The sequence below is a fragment of the Triturus cristatus genome, chromosome 1_1 (assembly GCF_964204655.1).
Source record: "Triturus cristatus chromosome 1_1, aTriCri1.1, whole genome shotgun sequence".
Classification (NCBI taxonomy): Eukaryota; Metazoa; Chordata; class Amphibia; order Caudata; family Salamandridae; genus Triturus; species Triturus cristatus.
In genome coordinates this window covers 1,083,888,627-1,083,912,671 of record NC_140579.1, presented here as the reverse complement: position 1 = coordinate 1,083,912,671, position 24,045 = coordinate 1,083,888,627, and the positions used below count along the sequence as shown (strand labels likewise).

At 50.1% G+C, this 24,045-nt stretch overlaps 1 protein-coding gene across 1 annotated transcript in view; it reads right to left on the bottom strand.

The window, feature by feature from the left end:
• Window positions 1–24,045, bottom strand: part of LOC146871592 (metabotropic glutamate receptor 4-like) — a 2,887,050-nt gene that overhangs the window by 1,749,464 nt on the left and 1,113,541 nt on the right. Inside the window, exon 6 of the mRNA XM_085647231.1 lies at window positions 4,345–4,499. Within this exon, the coding sequence (XP_085503357.1) occupies window positions 4,345–4,499 (155 nt within the window). The remainder of the gene's footprint in view (window positions 1–4,344; window positions 4,500–24,045) is intronic.

The following is a 24,045-nucleotide window of genomic DNA, read 5'->3' as shown; positions in this document are numbered from 1 at the left end:
AAATACATTTTTGCAAGTTTAACTTATTGTAGTACACCATACAATACTTCTTCAGTGAGTCTTTGGTCATGAATGCTCGCTCTTTCCTTCCTATGTAAACTTTTTTTCTGTGAAAAGGCCCTCTCAACATTGGCACTTGAGACGGGCAACGCCAAAACAGCCAGTACACAAATTGTTAATACTGGCCATTGACCTAGCTTTCCAGTTATTATAGGTTTAAACCTAAAACTGGACAGCCTAATTATCGACAATGAAGAAAGTATGCATCGCGGGGCCCTGCATACACTAAGTGGGCAAAGACCACACACACTATAGGTGCCGAGGTCTGCACCAATGCTAAAGGCCTTGTGGGGTCCCAGTTCACTTCTGAATCGGCTATGGCTTCAGATGCCGAAAGGATGTCCGTTGTTATTTATTCGATCGTTAAACGATTAGTTACTTGCTGTGTTATCCACGGGTGTAGGGCTCCTGTTGTCTTTCCATCGTGTCGGTTGATGCGGGATGGTTGTTATTTGGGCACAGCCGTGTGGTTGGTCTTTCCTCGCAAGATTGGGGTTAGCCTGACTGTAATCTCCCTGTTTGTCACACAGGGTTTTATGCGGGGGGTGTCAATAAGCCCTGTGTCGTGAGGCGAATGGACGGCATGTAGTTTCCTGATCGATTTGTTAGACCGGTATTAGTATTAAACACACCAGGTACTATGAGGGAGTGACATTTGTACTCAAATAATAGGTCTCCTGGACACATGTCCTCCATTACACACATCTCCAGACAGGACTGCCCCACCCTGCCCCCCCCCCTTCTTGAGCACAGAGTAGTAAATACTTGATGGGTTGGCAGGCTTTTACAGACGTTTGTGGCAAGCTCGCACATGATCCTGCTCAGATGTTGATTCCGTAGAGTTTGGGGCAGGTTACAGGCCGCATCTTGTCTCGGTGGGGTTGAAGTGTGGTCGGGTCAATTGACTAAGGAGAGCCATTATCGCTTGGTATATCGGGGCATGAAGGAATGCCAGGCAAGATTCTAGCGAAGGCAGGTAGTGGTACTCATCGTGTATTTGATGTTTGTCTCACTGGCAGGCCACCATGCAAGGGGACCATGTACCTAGGTCACACATCAGGCAGTGCCAGGTTAACAGGGACGATGTGTACTAGAATAGACAGGAGTGGTTCCCACTACTGTTGGTTAGATGAGATGCTGTCAAAATTTCCTTGTCACTGGATCCCCCCTTAATCCAACATTCCTAATGTAAGCTGAGGATGCCTGTTGTTGCTGTCAGACCTGCTATTAGTTATAAAAAACACCCGGTTCTATGAATTATTCAGTGGTACTCAATTCACAGGTACTTACAGGACGCATATGGTTCAATACATACTCCTTTGGACAGTACTGCCTGTCTTTTGCAGACATTGGTGGTTAGCTCGCACACAGGGGTTTTCTGGGAATTTGGGGGGCAGGTTAGCATACATCATCTTGACACTTTTCTGTCAGAGCCAGCAGACCCCTAAGGTTACAGCGCACGCAATTACACGTCAGGTTGGAGTTGGGTCCAGGATGAAAGGTTGTGCCGAGTGAGGTTCAAATCCAAAGCGATTGTGGTATCTTTCAGAGGGGCACATCTGGTTGGGCAGCATGAAATTTTAAAGTACAACCAGGGATCCCCTTCCTTTATGTCAGATCCTGCTTATTCGTTGTTTCCGCAGAGTTTGAAGGGGCAGGTTATCTGGCCCAAACTGGGGGTTTTGATGTTTGGTCGGTTCAATCGACTGAGTACAGCCAATTTTGCTGGGATATCCGGGCAGGTAGGAAGGACAGGCAAGAATCTAGCTGAAGCGCAAAGGCAGGTAGGGTACGTATGGGGTACATCAGGCTGAGATGCCCAGTGGAAGCATGTGGGGGTGCTGCACACAACAGGATACTGCACAGGTTAGATGCCGGCAAATTGTGGCTGCACTACTGCAGATGGCAAAGTAAACCTTACTGATTCCCAGGCGGGGTATGGTGGTGGTGGTGGTCCAACCTCTTTTCTCAGGATCACGCCCGTCTAGTTCAGCCGTGCTATTTGTCCATCAGTAGCACCTGCAGCGGCTCACAGGGGTAGCAGTAAAGCTTCTTTTATTTCGCATGGGATGGGAGCTGGCAATGTTATAAAGCTTTGCAGCCAGAAACTGAGTAGGCCATGGTACCATTTGCTTCAGTTATGCGCGTTTTCCTTGGCAGTTGTCAGCGAACTTTCAGTATGCAATGTGGGTGGTTAGCCTGTTGTCATGCCTTTCAGAAGTGTTGTAGCTCAGACATGGCCAAGCATGGGTTAGATGCCTGTGGTCTGCCCTGGGATTCCCGCTCACATGCAGGTGGAGCGGCAGAACTTAGAGGGGCTTGGGTCCGACCTCTGGTTTCAGGTCAGATCCTGGTAGGTTCACTTAGTATCCCGTCCTTGAGTTCGATGAAACAGGTACCCTTGATTTGAGTAACGATAACGTGTAATTTCTCCCGCCCTTCAGCCTTGGCTGGCAGCTATGCAGGTTGCGGAAATTTGTTATCCAACTATGGCGATTTGGTCCATATGATTGGGGGAAACCCCTGGGTTAAACACAATTGGGGCTACAAAGTATTAGTAGAACACTTGGCATTCCCAGTATTCATAAAAGAGGGGTATTTATACGGTGGTTCCCCTCTGGTTCACTTTGTCCTGTCTGTTCCCTGGTATACTAGCAGAAGTTTGGGAGGGCAAGGCTTCACATAGGGTGGTGACTGACGGAATGCTACGGACATACTCCGACTAGTGCTAGACTCGGATAACTGAGTGAAAGAGGAAGTAAGGCGGGCTTGTCAAATCTTACCTCCACCCGCATTGGCACTTCCTGGCAAGAGTGGCTTGTTAAAGGTATTGCTCTTCAGCCAGGCAATGGTAACATTGGACCAACGCCTAATTATTGGTTTTAGGTCATATCAGTCAAAAAGCCACGGGGGGTTTAGAAAGGATGGGGGCACCTGTCCAGAAGGGGCATGCTGGCCTCCGGTCCTGTATGGGCGAAGACTTGTTTTGGCTGGACCTGGGAGAGGCCCGGTAATCAGCATGTTGTAAGTAAATAGGCCTACCTTGGTGGGGGGCCCTGGTTATGACGGTGGCCACCCCAAGAGCTGTGGAGGAGTTACAGGGCGATCCAGAGACTGCAAGTTACCAAGCGGTACTTCATGCAGCAGCACAGTATGGTGCTAAGCCAAGGATACCCAGGGATGTTTTAGCGTTGTCCCCTGGAAGAACTACGGCGCCCCGTTAGTCCTACGGCCGGTTGTGGGTCTGAGCAACCGGGGGCTGCCTGGAACGCTCCGCCCACCTTTTGGGGGTCGTGAGTAAGGGAGTGGACTGGTGGTCCACTGATGGGAGGGGTGGCCCCTCCCAAGTATTGGTAAACACCGATTGGCGATGGCCACGGTGTAATTTGGCTCATCAGATGGGCAGGCGGCATAGGGGTTGGCCTGCCCTGGGATCGCCCGTAAGATAACCCACCATGTTGGCATATTGGTTATGCAAATAAACCTGCAGCAATTTTCTCCACTAACAAAGGTGTTGTGTGGTTTATTGATGTATTGTGCTGCATGTTAACTGACTACTGTTCCCGATATTGGCACTATGTGATCTCCACACAGCGCTGTGATTAAAAGCAATGCAGGAGGGGAGCAAGGAGAGAACACAAGAGGACAGGGAAAACCGGAAGATAGGAGCAGATGGGATAATACGGTAGAAGGGACAATATAACGTTGCATAATTTGTAGTGATGTGATAATCTTAGTAGATGGCATGAAAGTGGAAGATTGTGACGTAACACAACAAGTTATTTAGATAGACTAGATAAAGAGACATTTTATGAAATCATATTATATATTGATATAGGGCAATATGGTGACAGACAACAAGACGAGTAAACTAAATGATAAAAACAGGTAGTATTGCACAAGGAGATGAGGTATTATGGGCAGATGACGTTTGATTAGGTGGTACAGTAACAACATAAGATGGGTTAATATTAGGAAAAGTGACATTATAAAGAGATAATTGCCCACGGACACCATAACAAAAAAACACGGAATAGATAAAAGAAATGAGATGACAAGTAATAAAAAATGAATAAAAAGAAAATGCAAATATGAAGGAACGGTCTAGTTATTTTGTGCAGAGTTCAAGGAAAAACAAGAAAGATTGAGAAAAAAACAGGAAGAAAGGGGATGACAATAAAAAAGAGACACTTTGAAAAAACAGAGAACACGCAAAAATAACATATAAAAGCAGAAGCAAGGAAAGTAAAAGTAGGGCAGCAGAAAGCCAGACAACCATCTTACCGATTACTGAAACCCTCTTTGGAAGGATGGTGACAGATCCCTCAGCCACGTCCTCTTGGTGCAAAACAGGGGAGATCTTGGACCCCCAACTGTCCGAACCCACCCATACGAAGTGGCCAGTCTGATTGGCCTTCTTTGCTGCCGCCAGCACCTTCCTGCAGAAAGGAAATGAAGCTCCAAATTAGAAAATGTATCCTTGTCAAGGATGTGACAGAGAAAGAAGGGGTACAGGCAGAAGGAGGATAGGAAACCACAACATGAGACAATAGTCTTTTACAGCTACAACTCAGCCACAAAACCATGTGTCCATTCACCCAAGTGGATACTTGAGAGAGGAGGGGTAAGACCACAGCACTCATTTGCATACAGGAGACCTTAGTGAGAGTCATTTGACTCAGATCTCACAAAGTATATGCAGGAACCCAAAGCCAATCTTGACGTTTCTTAAATACACACCCATGGCCTGTCCTTGTAGTTACAGGAGGTTTTATTGGCTCTAGTTGCAAACACTGAACCGTATAGGTCCAAAGAAAAAAAACAAGAGGTATTCTAATGGTTATATATAAATGCCAACTGAAATGAATAAATACCAGTTCCATATTTTAAACCAAGATGGAGTGAAATTATCTCCATTGTGGTGTAGATGTCAAAGATGGTAAGTGCGAGCAATTGCTTCTTGCAGAAAACATGTGTAACTAGCAACTAGTTTTTCACCACAATAATTCACGAACAGAGACGCAACCACCCTTTCCTGCTTTTTTTTAACGGTTTTGTAACGTTTTTCCTACTTTAGCTATAACCTGCTTTGTGAACTTTCTGCAGCTGTTGGAACTGGAAGAGGTTCTAGAGGAGTATAAGCAAATGCAACATTTCAATTCCCTGCTTTGATGCTGTAAAGGTCTACAGACTGCTTCAGATATTACTTCCTGTTGTAAAAGGTGCATGTAATTTCAAAAAGTAATGTTAAGAGACCAAAACGAAGGAATACAAATAAAAATATTGCACATTGAAACCGTTTTAGATTAATAAATGTGACAGAAGTAAAACAAATTAACAGTATAGAAAGGCAGTTCTTGCCCCAAAATATCACTGGATAGGAACTAGCAAGACACGTAGTAAATAACAGTGAACAGTGTAAATTACTCTACAACCCAAAATCAGGCTACAAACCCAGGAGAGGGAGGATACCTTCATCTGTCGATGAAAACCATAAGCCATGCCCTGTCTTATCTCGATCTATTGACAGCATGCAACAGACCACTGCTTTCCAACACGTCAATCCTTTAAAAGGTTTCACTCAATCTTCTGCAAACAGAGTCACCGAGAAAACGAAGGTTCGTGTAATGGAACGGGTCAGGGAGAACGCTAGCGAGTTGACAAGGTGTTGGCTAAGCTACCCCAGTGAGGTGCAACTAAACTCCCATTGACCCCAAACAGAGTGACCCACAGCGTTAACAGTTTCTGTAATTATTCATTGGCTCACTCTTGGTAGCTTAGCTCAAGCAATAAGGCTTTTCTATGAGAAAGTGTGTATGGTGTATGTGCAACCACTAATCCAAATAACATTACAGCACAGCACAGCACAGGGTTTCTTTTAAGGATTAATTGTTATTACACTGTGCTAAAGCCTGGTAGTTGTTATTTTGTTACAAGAAATCTTACAGGTTACTGTAGTAGGCAGGGGTTTTGGTGGTGGTGGTCCACCCAAACACACTGTAGTGCTAGAAGACGTGCATTACAATAGTCCTTAGTAGGCTCTCATATGAGGCCTGTTATACTGTTTTGACATCTGTCATTTTGTACATAGTTTTAAATTTATAATGCAATACTTGATTATTGCAGTATGGGAGAGCTGATGATCTACACAGTAGGTCTGATTATTTGCCATGAAGAGTTACAATGAAGAAAGTAGGCTGCCCCTATTTATTCGCAAAAGCATATGCTAAAGTCAATAGGCATTTAGGGTGGATTGTTATTACTACATATTGAAGCCCACAGATAGGTATTTTGTTCCATGGAATGCCACAGATTACTGTAGTAGACAAGGGTTTTGGTGATGCTGACCGCTTAGACAAATTATGGGTTTTGAAGATTTGCACTGTGAAAATCCTTACTAGGCCCTTTTAGGATAGATAGTGTATTAGTTTGCCATCTATAATTTTGTATCAGTTTGTAATTTTATGATTCTATGCCAGCTCTTAGATCACTCCTAAAGCATGGAATGGCCTTCCACTCCACATCAGAGCCTCCTACTCTCATCTTGAATACGTAGTGAAGCTGGAGACCTGTCTTCTCAATTAACTAACCCACTGTAGGCAGGGCTTTGCACACATAAGTGCTCAGGATGTATGACATTACAACGCGTGTCATTACAACGCGTGCAGTTACATCGCATGCGTTACAACGCATGCGATGTTACAACGCTATGCCATTACAACGCAAGTCTTTACATCGACTTGCACTAGATGGCGTGCTAACATTAGAAAAGTGTAATTTACTATTCCAACTCCAGTCCACGTAACAGTAGGGAAGGTGTTGGGATAGTAAACTACACTATTTGTAGTGTTAGCACGCCATCTAGCGCAAGTCGTTGTAAAGACTTGCGTTGTAATGGCATTGCGTTGTAACATCGCATGCGTTGTAACACATGCGATGTAAAAGCTGCGCGTGGTAAAAACCGCGTTGTAATGGCTGTTCCCCAACTGCTCAGCACCAGGACACCAGCGTGGGTGAAAGTGCATTTTACAAGCACATATAACATATATAAATAATGAAAAGGTCCAAATAAAGTTCTTTTGAAAGAAAAAATTTACTCAACAAAATAAAGTCATATGATATTGATAGATAGGTAAACATTTTAAATTGCTCTTGTAAATCTATACATTGATCATCAATAAAAGTGTGGCTAAAACTAGTCCATGTTAATCTTGGGTTGAAATTCATTTGCAACTGTAGTAAATGTGATGTCCCACCTGTTGAAGCAACGTTGAGTTCCCAGCGAGCCTACGCAAAAACAAAGAGGTGCAGGCTGTGGCATTGGTACTCCAGTTTAAAGAAGTTGGAAGGTCAAAGCAATATACTTGAGGCATTTGGTGGGCACAGGAGCACAATGACAATGCTGCATTTGCAGAGACTTGGCATGAACGTGAAGAAACTCTTCAGAAGCGGCGCTGAACAGCAACTCAAATGATGAGGAGTGGATGGTCAAGACAGGAATGGCGGCAAGTAGGGTCCCCTGGTTAGGGGACATCACCCTGGGTACTGCGTAAGACCCACAATTGGGTTGAGATACTGAAATGTACCTAATACACACTTTTTTAATCCTTATGACGATAGTCATATGTTGTGTTTATTAGATGTTTTGATATTGCAATTTCATATCAGAACCATGTTCCAAACACAGTTTTAACAGAATCCATCAAAGACTTGAAGAAAATATAATCATTCCCAATGGTAGTGTGTGTCCTAACTTCATTAAGACAGGAATGGCAACGTATGTAGGTGACTTAGTGATCTGGGGATACAAGCAATGATGTGCATTCAATTGAATGAGGAACCTTAAGTAGATGCAGATTTGTTGGGATTGGCTTGACTCAAACTGCTTCCCAAAATTGAGTCCCTCTGCAGTTCAACGTATTGAATTGTATTAGATAAGTTGCAAATTTCACTGTAACATTTGTGGGTTTCTTCAAAGACGGTTCACTGGGCAGTTCATTCCAAGAGCAGATTATGGACCACTTCTGCTCCTAGTCTCATCAGGGTGAATTTGTCTTAGAATGGGCACATCACCTTCCGGCAGGCAAGTTCGTTTCACCATCTTGGAGCAAGTTCAACCAATAGGCAGGCTATTTTTCGTATTTAGGGAAACATATCCCTTTTAGCCTTTGAAAACATGACACTAGTCCATTCAGCTTTAGAAAAGAGTGCACGATGCAGCATTTTGAAACACATTTGAAGAAAACTCTCTCCTAAAATCTGGAAAGGAGTCAGAAAGGCTTCTCTGCAGGTGCACAGGGAAGTCCGCTGTTACTTGTTAGTTTTAGGCAGGCTGTCTCTGTGCAATGATTAAACCAGAGTGTTTTGTAGGATAAACCAATTTACTCTCTGTAGTGATCCTTAAATTAATCCAAATAAGACACCTGTGCTTGCAGCTTCCACATTTTCGAAATAATGGTGAATGTCTTGTTCTAGGAATCAGTTTTATATCATTAAATAATTTGAAGAGTTCCATAAAGCTAAATCCAAGAGTGGACCCATGTGCAGAGGTCTGTAGAGCACTCCTCTGCTTTCCATCTTTAACCATGTCCCTGGCACTTCATCTCCTTGAAGTACAGATGAAAACCACTCCCTTAGGCAACACTTGAGCTGGGGGTCTTGCAAGGAAACGGTAACAGAAAGCCTCCATGGATGAGTTACATGAAAACGGAGGATAGTTATTAAAGCCATTCACTTACAGATGTGTTCATGATGAGCCATGATCAGCCACTTCCATCCAACATGTGTTTTAAATGAGGCCGGTCTAATTTGGCAGCTGCAGAGCAGTATAGCAGTCACCAAATACGAAGGGAGGGTGATTCTAGACATAAATGTGTATGCTGTTGGAATGCAGGGCGTTAAAAATGAGCATAGTTTGTGTGGTATTCCCCAGATTTTTGCATTCAGTACCCTATTTTTGCTGAAACCATTTTTGCTAACATTTGGACTTTGTGTACTTTACCCCTACTAATCCGTAGCAAAGTGCTTATGCTCTTCTTTTTAAAACATACATATGAAATACACCTGATCGGCACGTTTAATTTACTTATAAGTCTCTAGAATACGGTACTACCTTTACCGAGGGCCTGAAAATGAGATATTACTAGTGGACTGCAACATTCATTGTGCCAACCTCTAAAGCAGCACTGTAAAACATGTCTCAGACCTGCCACTGCAACCTGTAGCGCAGTTTTAAACTGCCATTTTTACCTAGCAAAATAAACCTTATGCCGGGATTAAACCTTCTTTTTTAATAGATTTGTCACTGCTAAGGTAGGGTCTAAAGGCCCATAGGGCAGAATACATAGTATGTAAAAAATTAGGACATGTATACTCAATGTTTTACATGCTTGGCATTGAAAAACTTCAAAAGTTGTGTTTTCGCTATGGCAAAGCTGGCCTCTCAAACTAAAACTGGTTTACCTTATTACAATTAATAAGTACTTAATTCAGTTTCGTAACAGCTAAGAAAATATTTTCCACTCAATTTAATGTTAATTTAAACTCCTCTATTAGAAAGTTGACATTTTTCTGCTAAGCCAAATATGCCTTTCTGCCAGTGTCCAGGGTCTCATCTCTGTCGATGGTTCCCCACTTGGAAAAATGTATTGGAACCCGACAGTGGACAAAGGGGCTGGGTATAGAGGAGAGTAGATCTTCTTGACTGGAAGGCTGGGAAGAGCTTTGTCAATGCCCTGATTGCACTACATAGAGTAGCTTGGGGGCTGTGCCCAGCCCTCCCAGACTTCAGAAGAAGCCTGCCCTGTCACTGGCAGATGCAGCTAACACGTGGGCCTGCCTGACCTTTGTTTCACTAACCAGGCTGAAGCAAAACTCCAAAGAAAGGGACGATCTGACTAGGTTTTAGGGCTAGATAAAGGGAGCAGCCCCCCACCGACAGGCTGGCACTGGCATAAAAGTGGAATCCCCAGAATCTGAATTCAGAACATTCCTGGACCAGTCAGAAGATGGCCTGTCCTACTGTGTCAATCCTGAAGAAAGACTGGACCTGCTTGACTTGAGCCCAGGACTCTAGAAGTGATTCCAAGGGTCTCACAGCGGCAGAGACATCCGTTCTGCGTCCGCCCTCCTGCCTTAGATCTCGGCGGCGCTCCTGCGCAACTCCCCGGGTGTCTTATTGCCGCTCTCGGGCCGCATCCCCCCACCCGGAGTTCGTACCTGGACTGGAGCCTGGCCACTCCGACCACAGGATCTCTCCCACTGCCGCTGTCTTTTTCCCAGTCGTCGGCCTTCTTCCGAGGTTCTCGCGGTGCCTCCAGCTCCGCTGGCGCAGGCCGCGCTTGTGTCTCACCGTCTCCGGCCCATCAGGCAGTGTGGGTCTCCCAGCCTGCTGTCTTGATTTGTGGCATTCTACAGGGCCGTTCCGCACCACCCGATGACCGATCTGTCATCCGGTAGCGATATTCCAGCCGAGGATGTACTACTTACCCCCTCTTCTGCGATCTTTAGATTAGCGAAGCCTACACACCACGTGGGCGCCGCGGCCTCGCGTAAGTCGCCGCTTACCAGTTCCGACCTTCGGCTGGATACGTCTCACCATCGGCAAGATATTCGGTCGCTGCTTTCCGACTTCTCACTGCTCCGCCACCACTACAACTCGCGCAGGCGATGCAGCATCACCACAGCTGTCGTTTCCGCTCAGTTGTACTTCGGAGATGGCATGCAGGAAGGATTATTTATCGGATGTTAGACACCGGACTGCAGGAGCTTCACCGCAAGGCAGCCATTCCGCACTAGCGCCACCTTGGAGGTGCTCCATGTTGGTCGAGTGTTCGTCCGAGTGGGTGGTGAGGCGGAGGGTGCTTTTGTGTATGATGATGCTGATACCCTGTTTGTTGATGGGGTCCTTGTGAATGATCTGTATTCATCCAGGATGGCTGTGGCGATGTCCGGGGCGAAGGTGGAATGTATCCAGATTTCCATGAGGAAGGCAATGTCGGGGTTGACGGTGTCGAGTAGGTCCCAGATCTCCACGATGTGTTTGTGGAGGGAGCGTGTGTTGAGCAGGATATAGCGGAGGCATTTTGGTGCGGTATTTGTCGGTTGTGTGGTGGGTTAGGCTGGTGTGCGGTGGGAGACGAAGGTGCAGCTGTAGTTTAGGCAGGAAAAATGGCCATGGGTGTTATTCGGTGATGCCCGGCAGCAGGCGATGTGGCGTCTGGTGTTTAGGACATGGAGGGTGCTGGCGTCATAGCAGTGCATGGACCAGGCGCCTTTGGTGTGCCAGTGGCATGCCTGCTGTGTGCGGCCACCATTAAGTAGTGTGAGGGGCAGGGCTGTACAGCTGGGAGGTGGGAGAAGCGGGAATCTGGAAATCGACGCGGGGGTTGCAGGACCATGGGGGATTAGCAGCGGTGGGTACACAGCAAGGAAAAGCTGCGAAAGTGACAAGAGGAAAAAGTGGAAAAGCAGAAAAATGAAGAAAGTGACAGAAAAGCAGAAAAATGCAGAATCTGAAAGAAAGTGACAGAAACAGAAAGCAGAGAGATAGAGGGATGATGACAGAGCAGTCAATGGCAGCAGTCCCAATCAGTGTGCCCCAGTTGCGTGTGTCAGCAGTCACTAACCGGCAGTCTCTGGGCAGATTTTCAGGCCCTGCAGTAGGCAGCAGGAGGGGGCCACAACAGTATAATGTCAGCCAGGCTGGGCGCAAATACACTCCAGGACTGCCACAGGGTTCCCGCGGCGAGAAGTACTGGCCAGCCGTGGCGACGCAACACCCAAGAAGGTGGCTACATCTGAGACCAGAGCCAGGTGCAGAATCCCGGCCCGCAGAGCATCATTTGTGAGGCACGGGTGGCGCACCACACCATGGGACAACCCCAGTAGGCAGTAGTCACTGGGGCTCGTGCCATGGCAGCAGCACCTCCGGAGCCGCCTGAGATCTCAACGGGAGCAGCAGCCAAGTTGGAGTCCCACCACGCAGCCTCTCAGCTATGCTGCCCGGGCTCTCAACCACCCCAATCAAGGCTGTATGGGGGAAGTCCAGGAGAGAGGTAGGAAAAAAGGGGAGGATGTCCCAGGGAAGCCCGGATAAGCAATAGAATAGCTTCTCCATCCAGCGGAGCCTCACCAGAGTGTGGCCATCGTGCGGCACTTCCTGCTCATGTGCAGTGAAACAGCTAGTGCAGCCAATGTCATGGATCCAATAAGCACCTGGTCCTTAGAAAGCAATTTTCCCTGACTAACTGAGGAATTCACTGGATCCAATACAATGGAGCACTAAGCCCTGTACAGCTCCTGACCGAAGGCTTCATTGACCCAAAGCCGAGAGCAACACCAACAAAGCCGAGAGCAACACCAAGCCCCCCCAGAGGAGCATAGCTCCTGACTGGAAGCCTCACCTGAATCAATGATGCACAGTGATGCAGAGCCCCACAGAGCCACACTCTGCAGCTGTACATTGATGGCTTCACCAAATATGGTGCCAAGGGACACAGACCCCGTAGATCATGCAGGTCCGGACTTAAAGTCTTACTGGGACCAGCCCATTGTAATACAGGATGATACAGAGCCCAGAAAAGCTGTGCTGCTCCATGCTTGCATCAGAGTCAGAAGGTAAAACTCCAGGGGGCCAAACCTGGTCCTGTATCTAACCAGCGCTCCATACAGTCAGTCTGAACTTGTGACTTTGTGCCTGTTCGTCACAACCAGATACCTGCAATTGGTGCTTTGCACCGTTTCACACTTTTTTACCTAAAACGTTTAAAACTCCTTATGCAAGTTCTACTAATTTGATTTTTGGCATTTTGGTGTCATTTTATTGATTAAAGTTTACTTTATTTTCTGAATAGGCTTGGGTTTTATTTTGTTGTATTTTCACTTTATTACTGTTTGAGTGCTGCATAAATAATTTACACATTGCCTGTAAGTTAAGCCTCGCTTTTGTGACAAGCTACCAGAGGGTTACAAACAAGTTTATTTGGTGACTTTTGTGGTTCACCCTGACATGAATTGTAATTATTATGTGAAGTGGGTTCTCACCACCTTCAAACAATAAGCAATTTTTTTATGCAGGCTGGAGTACATGCAAAGTATACATCTTATCTCACAAATTCAAACTGTGTAAACAGGTTTGAATATAACTTCATCGCTGATCTTTTCAGCTGAGCTTACTTGCAGGCTGTGAAGTTAATTCAGATCATATTTTTCAATCAAACCTTACAAACTAAGGGACATATTTACAAGGAAGCAACAGAGTGTGGTGATAGCCTCCTTGGCTTAAGGGTGTGCTCCGCCAATTTAGAAAGGCAGGGCTACATCACATTTCCAAGAATAAGGTCAGCCTTGTGTTTCCCCCTGCACTGGTGCTAATTTAGCTTCCTAGCGCCAACTCAGGCACATTTGCACCATAGTACAAGGGTGCCTGCATTGAGGGAAATGATTGTTTATGTGCAAGACGGTGTCCCTTCCTGTACATAAACAATCTGAACTGGCGTTTTGAAACTTCTATATATGCTGATTAATGCAGCACACATAGAAGTTGCAAAACGTCTTTTTTTAATGATTGTTTATGTGTAGAAAGGGACACCATTCTGCACATAAACAATTAATGGAGTTTTGCTATTTTCATGTGTGCTGCACAATGCAGCACACATGGAGACAGCAAAAACGAGGAGAAATCAAACATTTCTCCTCGGTTTGCCAGGGTAAGACCAGGTTTTCCCTGGTCTTAATTTTGGGACTGCCCCATGTTTACGCCACCCTTATAAATATGGGGCAGTGTCAAAATCAATGAGTGCTGTGGTGGAACACCCACCACAACACCCATTGCCCGCCCCTTTCACGCTAAGTATAGCGTGAAAGGGTACTGTTGGACTTGGCCCTTCTGGCAGGTTCACCCCTGAACGTTTTTGCTTTTTACTGGTGACTTGGTGTGGTAATTTTTTGGTTTCTGCGCACTTTCCCTGTGTCCCAGGGTAAAGTGCGTGCGTGCTCTGAGTGCATAGGCCTGCCCTCCCATAGGAATGCATGGGGAGTGTATGTGTCCCTAGTAGTTCCTGATGCGTGGGGTGTGCAGGCCCAAGTTTGGTATGTGCGGACTCGTGGGAGTGAATGCTGCGCGATGATGTGTGCGGCGTGCATGTACCTAGTGTGGAAGTGCCACTTCTAGAGGTGGGCACTTCTGTGTGCAGTGTGTCTGTCGCGTGATTGGCTGGTCATGTCATGTGACGGGCTAGGGATTCCCCAGAGTCAGGATGAGTCACCCAGTGGTGAATGGGGAGATCAGCAGCTAGATGGGTGGGAGGAGTACACCTGGGTCCTGAATAGGACAGGGTTTTCCACACACAATGCTGGCCCCGCCCCCTGTGGTGCGACTGACGACCCTAGCCCTGCCAGTGAATAGAGTGAGGGGCTGAGCACATCAAGGGTGCTCCCCAACCAGCTGCGACTGGTTTTCCCCCTCACCCTGAACCCAGAACAAAGGGTTTGACTGTATAAAAATGGGGCTGTGCCCCCACAGAAACTGTTCTTTGCCAGGATCCTGCCTGAGGGGGGCTGCTGCCGCTGCTGCTGGACCAGAGGACCGCCACCTGGACTACCTCCCTGCCTGGAGGCCCAGTGAGCTGGCTCTGGGTCCAGCCTTGCCCCCCACCCCTGCCCTGATGCATGCAGGGGAGAACTTGCCTGGACTTTTGCTGATTGTGTGCCCTGAAGCGCTGGGAGCGCTTTATTTTTCACCTCTAGTGCCTGGAAGCGCTTTCCTTTTCCTTTAGCGCTCAGGAGCGCTTTTATTTCTAAAAAGCCGGTGCCCACCCGGCGTCTGCCCCGTCTCTGCCGAGCCTGAAGTCCCCTGGCAGGTGCCCACCCTGCCAGGGACATTGCCGCCATAATCGAGTGCCCACCTCGATTTACTGCCCTCAGAGAAGCGCTGCCCACCCGGCATTTGCCCCGTGTTTATTGCCTATTTTGGATTTCTCCCGTCGCGGGTGCCCACCCCGCGACTTAAACACGATTTCAAAAATCACCGCCGCAGCCCGGAGTCCCGGCCGCGTCATCCCCCTGCCGCGCTGGGATTGGTCCAGTGGGAGGGGGAGTGGCCCACGTGACCGGGGCCTGGTGGGAGGAAATCGCGCTAGAGAGGAAGGAAGCGACGGGAGCCTACCCCGCGCTCCCCGGCGGAGTGACGAGAGGGCCAGCCTGCAAGCTGCAGCGGAGTGCTGCCAAGAGTGAGGGAGCCCCCGAGGAGCGGGAGCCCTCCTAGGTCCGACGAGGCGCTCCGTTGAGCCCGTAGGCTCCGCACCCAAGCCGTGGAACACCGAGACGACCGGAGGAGGTCGGAAGGAGCCCCCCAGAGTCCCGGTGAGTGAGGGGGCGGAGTGTGCAAGTATCGAGCCGACGAAGGCTCCAACGATTGGGGCCCTCGTTTATTTTGAGCGCCGGTGCGCTCCAACGTCGGGCCCACATTCTGGGAAGAGCCCACGAGGCTCCAACACGCCCCCATTTGTTTAAAAGGCCTGCAAGGCTCCAACGATTGGCCCAATCCTTGTTGAGCCCAGCGAGGCTCAGGGGGCATTTCATTTGTTGAGCCCAGCGAGGCTCAGGGGGCATTTCATTTCTTGAGCCCAGCGAGGCTCAGGGGGCATTTCATTTGTTGAGCCCAGCAAGGCTCCGGGGGCATTTCATTTATTTAGAGTCCCAAAGAGGCTCCAACCCCCCCTGCTGTATATGGTTTTGAGAAGGCACAGTGGTGCCCCCGCATTTCTCCAGTTGCCCAGCACTTAGTGGGCAACTGCCACGTTTAGGTTGTGCTTTGTGTTCCTGGCTTGCGCAGCCTGCGCAAGTGCGCCCTGACTCTGCTGGACATGGGGCGTCCTTGCCCCTGAGAGGCCAGGTTGGCCTGGGGACAGTTCTTCTTGTGTTGTGCCCTCCCCTAGGGTACCTGATCATTATTCCTTGTGTATTTTTGCGCCTGCGCAATGTATTTAGGCGATGTCTCAGTCTAGTTGTGCCTATGCGTAGGAGAGGGTTTTTCCCGGTGTAGGTTAGGCTGATGTGTTCATGGTCCCCCCTGCGTGATGTGTACCTAAGGTGTATTAGGATTGCGTAGGGTGTAATTGCCCAATACCAGTAGTTACTGGTTCTGTGATACCTGTGCTATTTTTGCGTGAACAGTAATTTCATATCATATGTTCTAAGAGTGCTAATTCCAGACAGCGGTCCATGTGGCCCTGTCCCCTGTACATATAATCCCTTGTAAATTCTGCCCGTGCCTGTTGGCACATTGTAAAGTGTGTGTTTTTATCGGATGTGTTGTGTATAATACAAAGGCTATTTTTATAGAATACCTTGTGTGGAGTTTCCTTTGTGGTGGGCCTTGGGTGTTGTTGCTGGGTGCGCGCGCAAACGCTTTACACATCGCCTCAGAGATAAGCCTGACTGCTCGTGCCAAGCTACCAAGGGGGTGAGCAGGGGTTATCTTTGGCGTGTAACTTCCTTGCCCTGACTAGAGTGGTGGTTTCTACCTGGCTTTGGCGCAAGCCCTAGCCAACCAGAAATCCCATTTCTAACTTTGGTGATCAGCGGTGGGATTTGGACTTGCGTTTGCGCTGTACCGCAGCGGCAACTGGCCGCACTACAAAACTCTGCATTTAGATAAATCACATGGTATAGGGATTATTGTTCTAAGTTTGTTTTTAATTGTCATTTCTTTGGAAATGTGGTTTTGTGCACTGTGAGTTAGGTGTCCCTAGCTCGGGAGGGTAGATCATCCCCCTTAGTGCATTGTTTCTGGATTCACCAGAGGGTGGGATCCAGTGGTGGCAGCGTGATAGTGTCCAGTACATTTGTCCCCCGCCCTGCGCCCAGAGTTGGTACCTGTGTCACGTGGTGGTCAGGTTGAGGAATCAGGGGTGGTAGAAACTGCCTTACCAGTCCGAGGGGAGGGTTGTGTGTGTGGATGAATGGTGTGTGGCACTAGGCAAGTGAGTGTGAGTTCTCTGGGTTAGAGAGCTTGCTGAATCTTTTTGTGAATTGTGTGCTCCTGTGTGAAACTCAGACCCCTAGGTCCCCTGTATAATCTTTTTACCATAACGTCCGCCAGAATGGAGCCTGCTTGTGATCCCTATGAGCTAGCTTGGCGCCAGAGGCAGGAGTTAGAAAGGTCCTGTACAGGGAGAGAGTCCAACACTCTGTACGAACTTCAGGACCACCTGGTCCTATGGCAAAAGGGTGCATGGGATCTTGAGCACAGTATGGAAAGGGCCCGGGCCTCACACCTGGAGGGTGGTGGGTCTGTGGGGAGCCCTGAAGATTCAGAAGAGGAGGTAGAGGATGACAATACCTGGACGCCAGTAGAGAGTGAGGACCCCATAGGTAGGGCGTCCCTTGCTGGGTCCAGCGTAGGAGGCAGCGCCTCATCCCTTTCCCTGTCCCCAGAGGAGTGGGAAGATAGGAGGAAAGAAAGGGAGCACCAGCTGGCGTTAGAGAAGCTCAGGTTAGAGCATGCTCAGGCTATGGCGCAGCTGGAGGCCAGGAAGCAACAGCGAGAGACTGAGTGGGTCTTGGCGCGGGAGAGGGTAGAGGAGGCTGAGAGGGCCTCCACCAGAGGCAAAGTAGCTCTGGAGGGTAGACTATCCCCTGCGCGCAGTTTTAATTTTCTGGGCTCCCCAGGGAGGGTTGAGTCCAGTGGTAGTAGCGATGTAGATTTCAGTGTAGGAGATCCCAGTCCCAGTTCCCCCAGTCTGGTACCTGTTCCCCAGGAGGAGGAGTTAAGGTTAAAATTCAGGGGCAGTAGGAAATTGTCTCACCATTCTTGGGAGGAGTTTTTGGGGGAATGCGATGATGCACTGTTTGATTGGGTAAGAGTTACCGCAGAAGATGATTTTGGTAAACTGTATACTCTGGTTATGAAAGAGCAGATGCTCCGTAGTTGTTCGCCAGGGTTGCGCCAACACCTGTTGAGGTATGGCTCTGTTTGTCCATGGGAACTTGCAGAGGAAGCAGACCGCTGGGAAAAGGCCAGAGGTTCTCTAGAGTCATTAGGGAGTGACTCCAAAAGTAGTGGTTCAGGTATCTTCCAGCCCAGCGTGGTGGAAGAGGCTCAGTGTAGCCCAGCTAGGTCCCAGGATAGCGAGGAGGGTGTAGGGGCTCACTACCTGGCTCAGTGGAGCAGGAGTGAGAGGGTGACCGAGGGTCCCCAGACGCACGAAACCCTGCCTCAGGACTTGGATGGTTTCTTGAGGGAACACCAAGTTGGGGACCTAGGCTGTCCTGTTACTCCACTTGAGGAAGATCTCCTAGTGAGTAGAGGACCTGGAGCACCTGTAACCAGGGCTCCTGTGGTTCTAGAGGCTGGCAGTATAGCTCCGGTAGGGAGGGTACAGGAGTCCAGCATGAGGAGTGATTGGGGGATGAGTTCCCCAGTGGAAGAGCCTGTGGGTCAGGGACTACCCAGTTGGGCTAGGATCCCGTGTAGTGACCAGGGTGGCACCACTTCTGTTCTGGGGGATCTCCGCGCACTGTCAGGTGGACAGGGGACGGGAGATCAGCGCCAGACAGACAGTCGCTCGACATATGTTTCATTTGATAGCCTCAGGGGGATGGAGTGGAAATCCCCAGAAGTCCTGGAGTGCCAGGCAATTATTCCACCAAAGGTTCTAGGCCGGAGGTTGGGAGGCCAGGTTCAGGATCAGCCTGACCTGAAGGGTGGGATGTCTGTAATCAGCGTCCCGACCAGTTCTTCTTCCAGAGGTACCGCCCCAGTTGGTAGGGAGCAGGGTTCTGGAAGGGGGTGCAGAGGGTGGGAGAGCCCACCTCTGCCCCCGGTACCACCTGAGGGGTTAAACCCTGGGTTGGAATGGCGTTCTAGGTGTATCCCTCGCCAGAGGAGGAGGAACCCTAGGAGAAGAGGTAAGGGGAGGAGAGCCTTCCCTGAGACTCCTGGTCCGCCTGAGGGTGTAGACCCTAGGCTGGAGAACCAGTGGCAGTCTAGTCCTGTCTTGCAGAGAGGAAGAGTGGAGAATGGCCGCTATGTGCCAGGGGTTACTACCCCCCACTCTGTGATTAGGCAAAGACCGGTGGCACCTGGGTGGCCTAGGGCCTGGTCTTGGCCGCGGACAGCTTGGGAGTACCAGTGGGGTAGCCCAGTTGGTCCAGACAGTAGTGTTAGAAAGAATTCCATGGGTTCACCGTGGCATAGAACAGGAGGGTGTCCCTGCAGTTGCGGGCCCGCGTCCGTGTTCTATCGCCCCAAGCAGGGAAGTCCATCACGGTGGTGATTGGGCTGCCCTGCGTTTTGGCTGGAAGGGGGTTGTGTTGGACTTGGCCCTTCTGGCAGGTTCACCCCTGAACTTTTTTGCTTTTTACTGGTGACTTGGTGTGGTAATTTTTTGGTTTCTGCGCACTTTCCCTGTGTCCCAGGGTAAAGTGCGTGCGTGCTCTGAGTGCATGTGGTGAGATAGGCCTGCCCTCCCATAGGAATGCATGGGGAGTGTATGTGTCCCTAGTAGTTCCTGATGCGTGGGGTGTGCAGGCCCGAGTTTGGTATGTGCGGACTCGTGGGAGTGAATGCTGCGCGATGATGTGTGCGGCGTGCATGTACCTAGTGTGGAAGTGCCACTTCTAGAGGTGGGCACTTCTGTGTGCAGTGTGTCTGTCGCGTGATTGGCTGGTCATGTCATGTGACGGGCTAGGGATTCCCCAGAGTCAGGATGAGTCACCCAGTGGTGAATGGGGAGATCAGCAGCTAGATGGGTGGGAGGAGTACACCTGGGTCCTGAATAGGACAGGGTTTTCCACACACAATGCTGGCCCCGCCCCCTGTGGTGCGACTGACGACCCTAGCCCTGCCAGTGAATAGAGTGAGGGGCTGAGCACATCAAGGGTGCTCCCCAACCATCTGCAACTGGTTTTCCCCCTCACCCTGAACCCAGAACAAAGGGTTTGACTGTATAAAAATGGGGCTGTGTCCCCACAGAAACTGTTCTTTGCCAGGATCCTGCCTGAGGGGGGCTGCTGCCGCTGCTGCTGGACCAGAGGACCGCCACCTGGACTACCTCCCTGCCTGGAGGCCCAGTGAGCTGGCTCTGGGTCCAGCCTTGCCCCCCACCCCTGCTGCATGCAGGGGAGAACTTGCCTGGACTTTTGCTGATTGTGTGCCCTGAAGCGCTGGGAGCGCTTTATTTTTCACCTCTAGCGCCTGGAAGCGCTTTCCTTTTCCTTTAGCGCTCAGGAGCGCTTTTATTTCTAAAAAGCCGGTGCCCACCCGGCGTCTGCCCCGTCTCTGCCGAGCCTGAAGTCCCCTGGCAGGTGCCCACCCTGCCAGGGACATTGCCGCCATAATCGAGTGCCCACCTCGATTTACTGCCCTCAGAGAAGCGCCGGTGCCCACCCGGCATTTGCCCCGTTTTTATTGCCTATTTTGGATTTCTCCCGTCGCGGGTGCCCACCCCGCGACTTAAACACGATTTCAAAAATCACCGCCGCAGCCCGGAGTCCCGGCCGCGTCATCCCCCTGCATCGCTGGGATTGGTCCAGTGGGAGGGGGAGTGGCCCACGTGACCGGGGCCTGGTGGGAGGAAATCGCGCTAGAGAGGAAGGAAGCGACGGGAGCCTACCCCGCGCTCCCCGGCGGAGTGACGAGAGGGCCAGCCTGCAAGCCGCAGCGGAGTGCTGCCAAGAGTGAGGGAGCCCCCGAGGAGCGGGAGCCCTCCTAGGTCCGACGAGGCGCTCCGTTGAGCCCGTAGGCTCCGCACCCAAGCCGTGGAACACCGAGACGACCGGAGGAGGTCGGAAGGAGCCCCCCAGAGTCCCGGTGAGTGAGGGGGCGGAGTGTGCAAGTATCGAGCCGACGAAGGCTCCAACGATTGGGGCCCTCGTTTATTTTGAGCGCCGGTGCGCTCCAACGTCGGGCCCACATTCTGGGAAGAGCCCACGAGGCTCCAACACGCCCCCATTTGTTTAAAAGGCCTGCAAGGCTCCAACGATTGGCCCAATCCTTGTTGAGCCCAGCGAGGCTCAGGGGGCATTTCATTTGTTGAGCCCAGCGAGGCTCAGGGGGCATTTCATTTGTTGAGCCCAGCGAGGCTCAGGGGGCATTTCATTTGTTGAGCCCAGCAAGGCTCCGGGGGCATTTCATTTATTTAGAGTCCCAAAGAGGCTCCAACCCCCCCTGCTGTATATGGTTTTGAGAAGGCACAGTGGTGCCCCCGCATTTCTCCAGTTGCCCAGCACTTAGTGGGCAACTGCCACGTTTAGGTTGTGCTTTGTGTTCCTGGCTTGCGCAGCCTGCGCAAGTGCGCCCTGACTCTGCTGGACATAGGGCGTCCTTGCCCCTGAGAGGCCAGGTTGGCCTGGGGACAGTTCTTCTTGTGTTGTGCCCTCCCCTAGGGTACCTGATCATTATTCCTTGTGTATTTTTGCGCCTGCGCAATGTATTTAGGTGATGTCTCAGTCTAGTTGTGCCTATGCGTAGGAGAGGGTTTTTCCCGGTGTAGGTTAGGCTGATGTGTTCATGGTCCCCCCTGCGTGATGTGTACCTAAGGTGTATTAGGATTGCGTAGGGTGTAATTGCCCAATACCAGTAGTTACTGGTTCTGTGATACCTGTGCTATTTTTGTGTGAACAGTAATTTCATATCATATGTTCTAAGAGTGCTAATTCCAGACAGCGGTCCATGTGGCCCTGTCCCCTGTACATATAATCCCTTGTAAATTCTGCCCGTGCCTGTTGGCACATTGTAAAGTGTGTGTTTTTATCTGATGTGTTGTGTATAATACAAAGGCTATTTTTATAGAATACCTTGTGTGGAGTTTCCTTTGTGGTGGGCCTTGGGTGTTGTTGCTGGGTGCGCGCGCAAACGCTTTACACATCGCCTCAGAGATAAGCCTGACTGCTCGTGCCAAGCTACCAAGGGGGTGAGCAGGGGTTATCTTTGGCGTGTAACTTCCTTGCCCTGACTAGAGTGGTGGTTTCTACCTGGCTTTGGCGCAAGCCCTAGCCAACCAGAAATCCCATTTCTAACAGGTACCATATTCACAAGGTGGCGTTAAGCCACGGTTAGTGGCTTAATGCCGCATTGTGAATAGGGCGAAGCCTCTTTTGCCACCACGTCGAGAAAAGTGACGTTGTGGTGGCGATAGGGGCTTGTAAATATGCCCCTAAATTTCACATTTTTCATAGCAATGGCAATTCTTCAGCATGGTGTGCCTGAAGAATATGCAATTTTACTATTCTAGTTTTAGAAATGGCTAGGTCAATCTGTCCTTCACCATCCTTTCCATATCTGTACTCCAGACAACTGCCAGGGATCCTGTACAAGCACAGGTGTCTCACGAGAGTGACGATTGTGTCACTGTATAGAATAAACACCATAGAATTTTAAACATAGCGCGTGTGGCAGGGTGAAATTGGGAGGCCTCATTCAGAGTAGCCTAAACACCAGGGTGCCGATTCCGATCCTTTAAAAATATTCCCCGTACGAATCGTATCCGGATTTTTTTACGTACGAATCGTACAAGTCCCGTACAAACTGGCAAGTACGATTCGTATGTAAAAAAATCCATACAAATCGCATTGGGAAAATTCCCCGACACGTCCTCGGGTCGGAAAAAGTGTCCGACATGTCCCCGGACAGTTTTACGTACGAATCGGGAAACTGAAGTCCGGGCACGCAAGTACTTTCCGTCCCGTCCGTCCGAATGCACAACCGTATGGAAAAAACACCGTACGGTGCGAACTCCCATAGCAACCATGGAGACGTCCAAACATGTGCCTGCATACGCGCTGTACCCCCAGCCCACCCCCATAGGTACGTGCCGCACCCCCAGCCCACCCCCCCATGTACGCGCCGTACCCCCAGCCCACCCCCGTAGGTACGGGGCTGACCCCCACCCCCGTAGGTACGGAGCATACCCCCACCCCCGTAGGTACGGTGCGGACCCCCACCCCCGTAGGTACAGAGCATACCCCCACCCCCATAGGTACGGTGTGGACCCCCACCCCCGTAGGTACGGAGCGTACCCCCAACCCCATAGGTACGGAGCGTACCCCCACCCCTGTAGGTACGGTGCGGACCCCCACCCCCGTAGGTACGGAGCATACCCCCACCCCCGTAGGTACGGTGTGGACCCCCACCCCCGTAGGTACAGTGCGGATCCCCATCCCCGTAGGCACGGTGCGGACCCCCGGGGGTCCGCACCGTACCTATGGGGGTGGGGGTCCGCACCATACCTACGGGGGTGGGGGTCCGCACCGTACCTATGGGGGTGGGGGTACGCTCCGTACCTACGGGGGTGGGGGTACGGTGCGTACCTACGGGGGTGGGCTGGGGGTACGACGCGTACCTACGGGGGTGGGCTGTGGGTGCACTCCGGACGTACGGGGGGTCTGGGGGTACGCTCCGGACATACGGGGGCTGGGGGTACGGTGCGGACGTGTAGGGATGGGGGTACGATGCGTACCGGGCCCCCTTTTCGTCGTGCATCGTGGCGTACTTAGCTTTTCCGGCACTTTTTGGGTCCCGTAAAAATGTTGCCATGCGAAGTGCTGTGGGTACAAATCGTACTTGCTGATCCGTAAAACGCTGCCTGACTCGAATGTCGCGTACGCGGTGTCCCGGATCCGATTTGTATGTATTTGTTTGCCGGTCGGTGTTTTTTACGATTCGTACGGAAATGGTGTTTCCGTACGAATCGTACTTGCATGTTTGTAAGGTATTTTTCCCGGGTACGAGTCGGACGGAGAAAACGCTCCGTCCGACGATTCGTACCCGGTTTTTCCAGGATCGGAATCGGCCCCCAGATGTCCAGAACAACAAAATAGGGGAAGACCCAAAAAACGTTAGATTTCCTCACAGGAGGAGGCAATTACATTCTAATGGCTTACATCTGTGCGCACAGCCCCAAAACCCAGCATGCAGAAATCATGAATTGGAAATCCTGGACTTGGACCTCTTGCTCACTGCACAGTGGAATAAAATGTTAA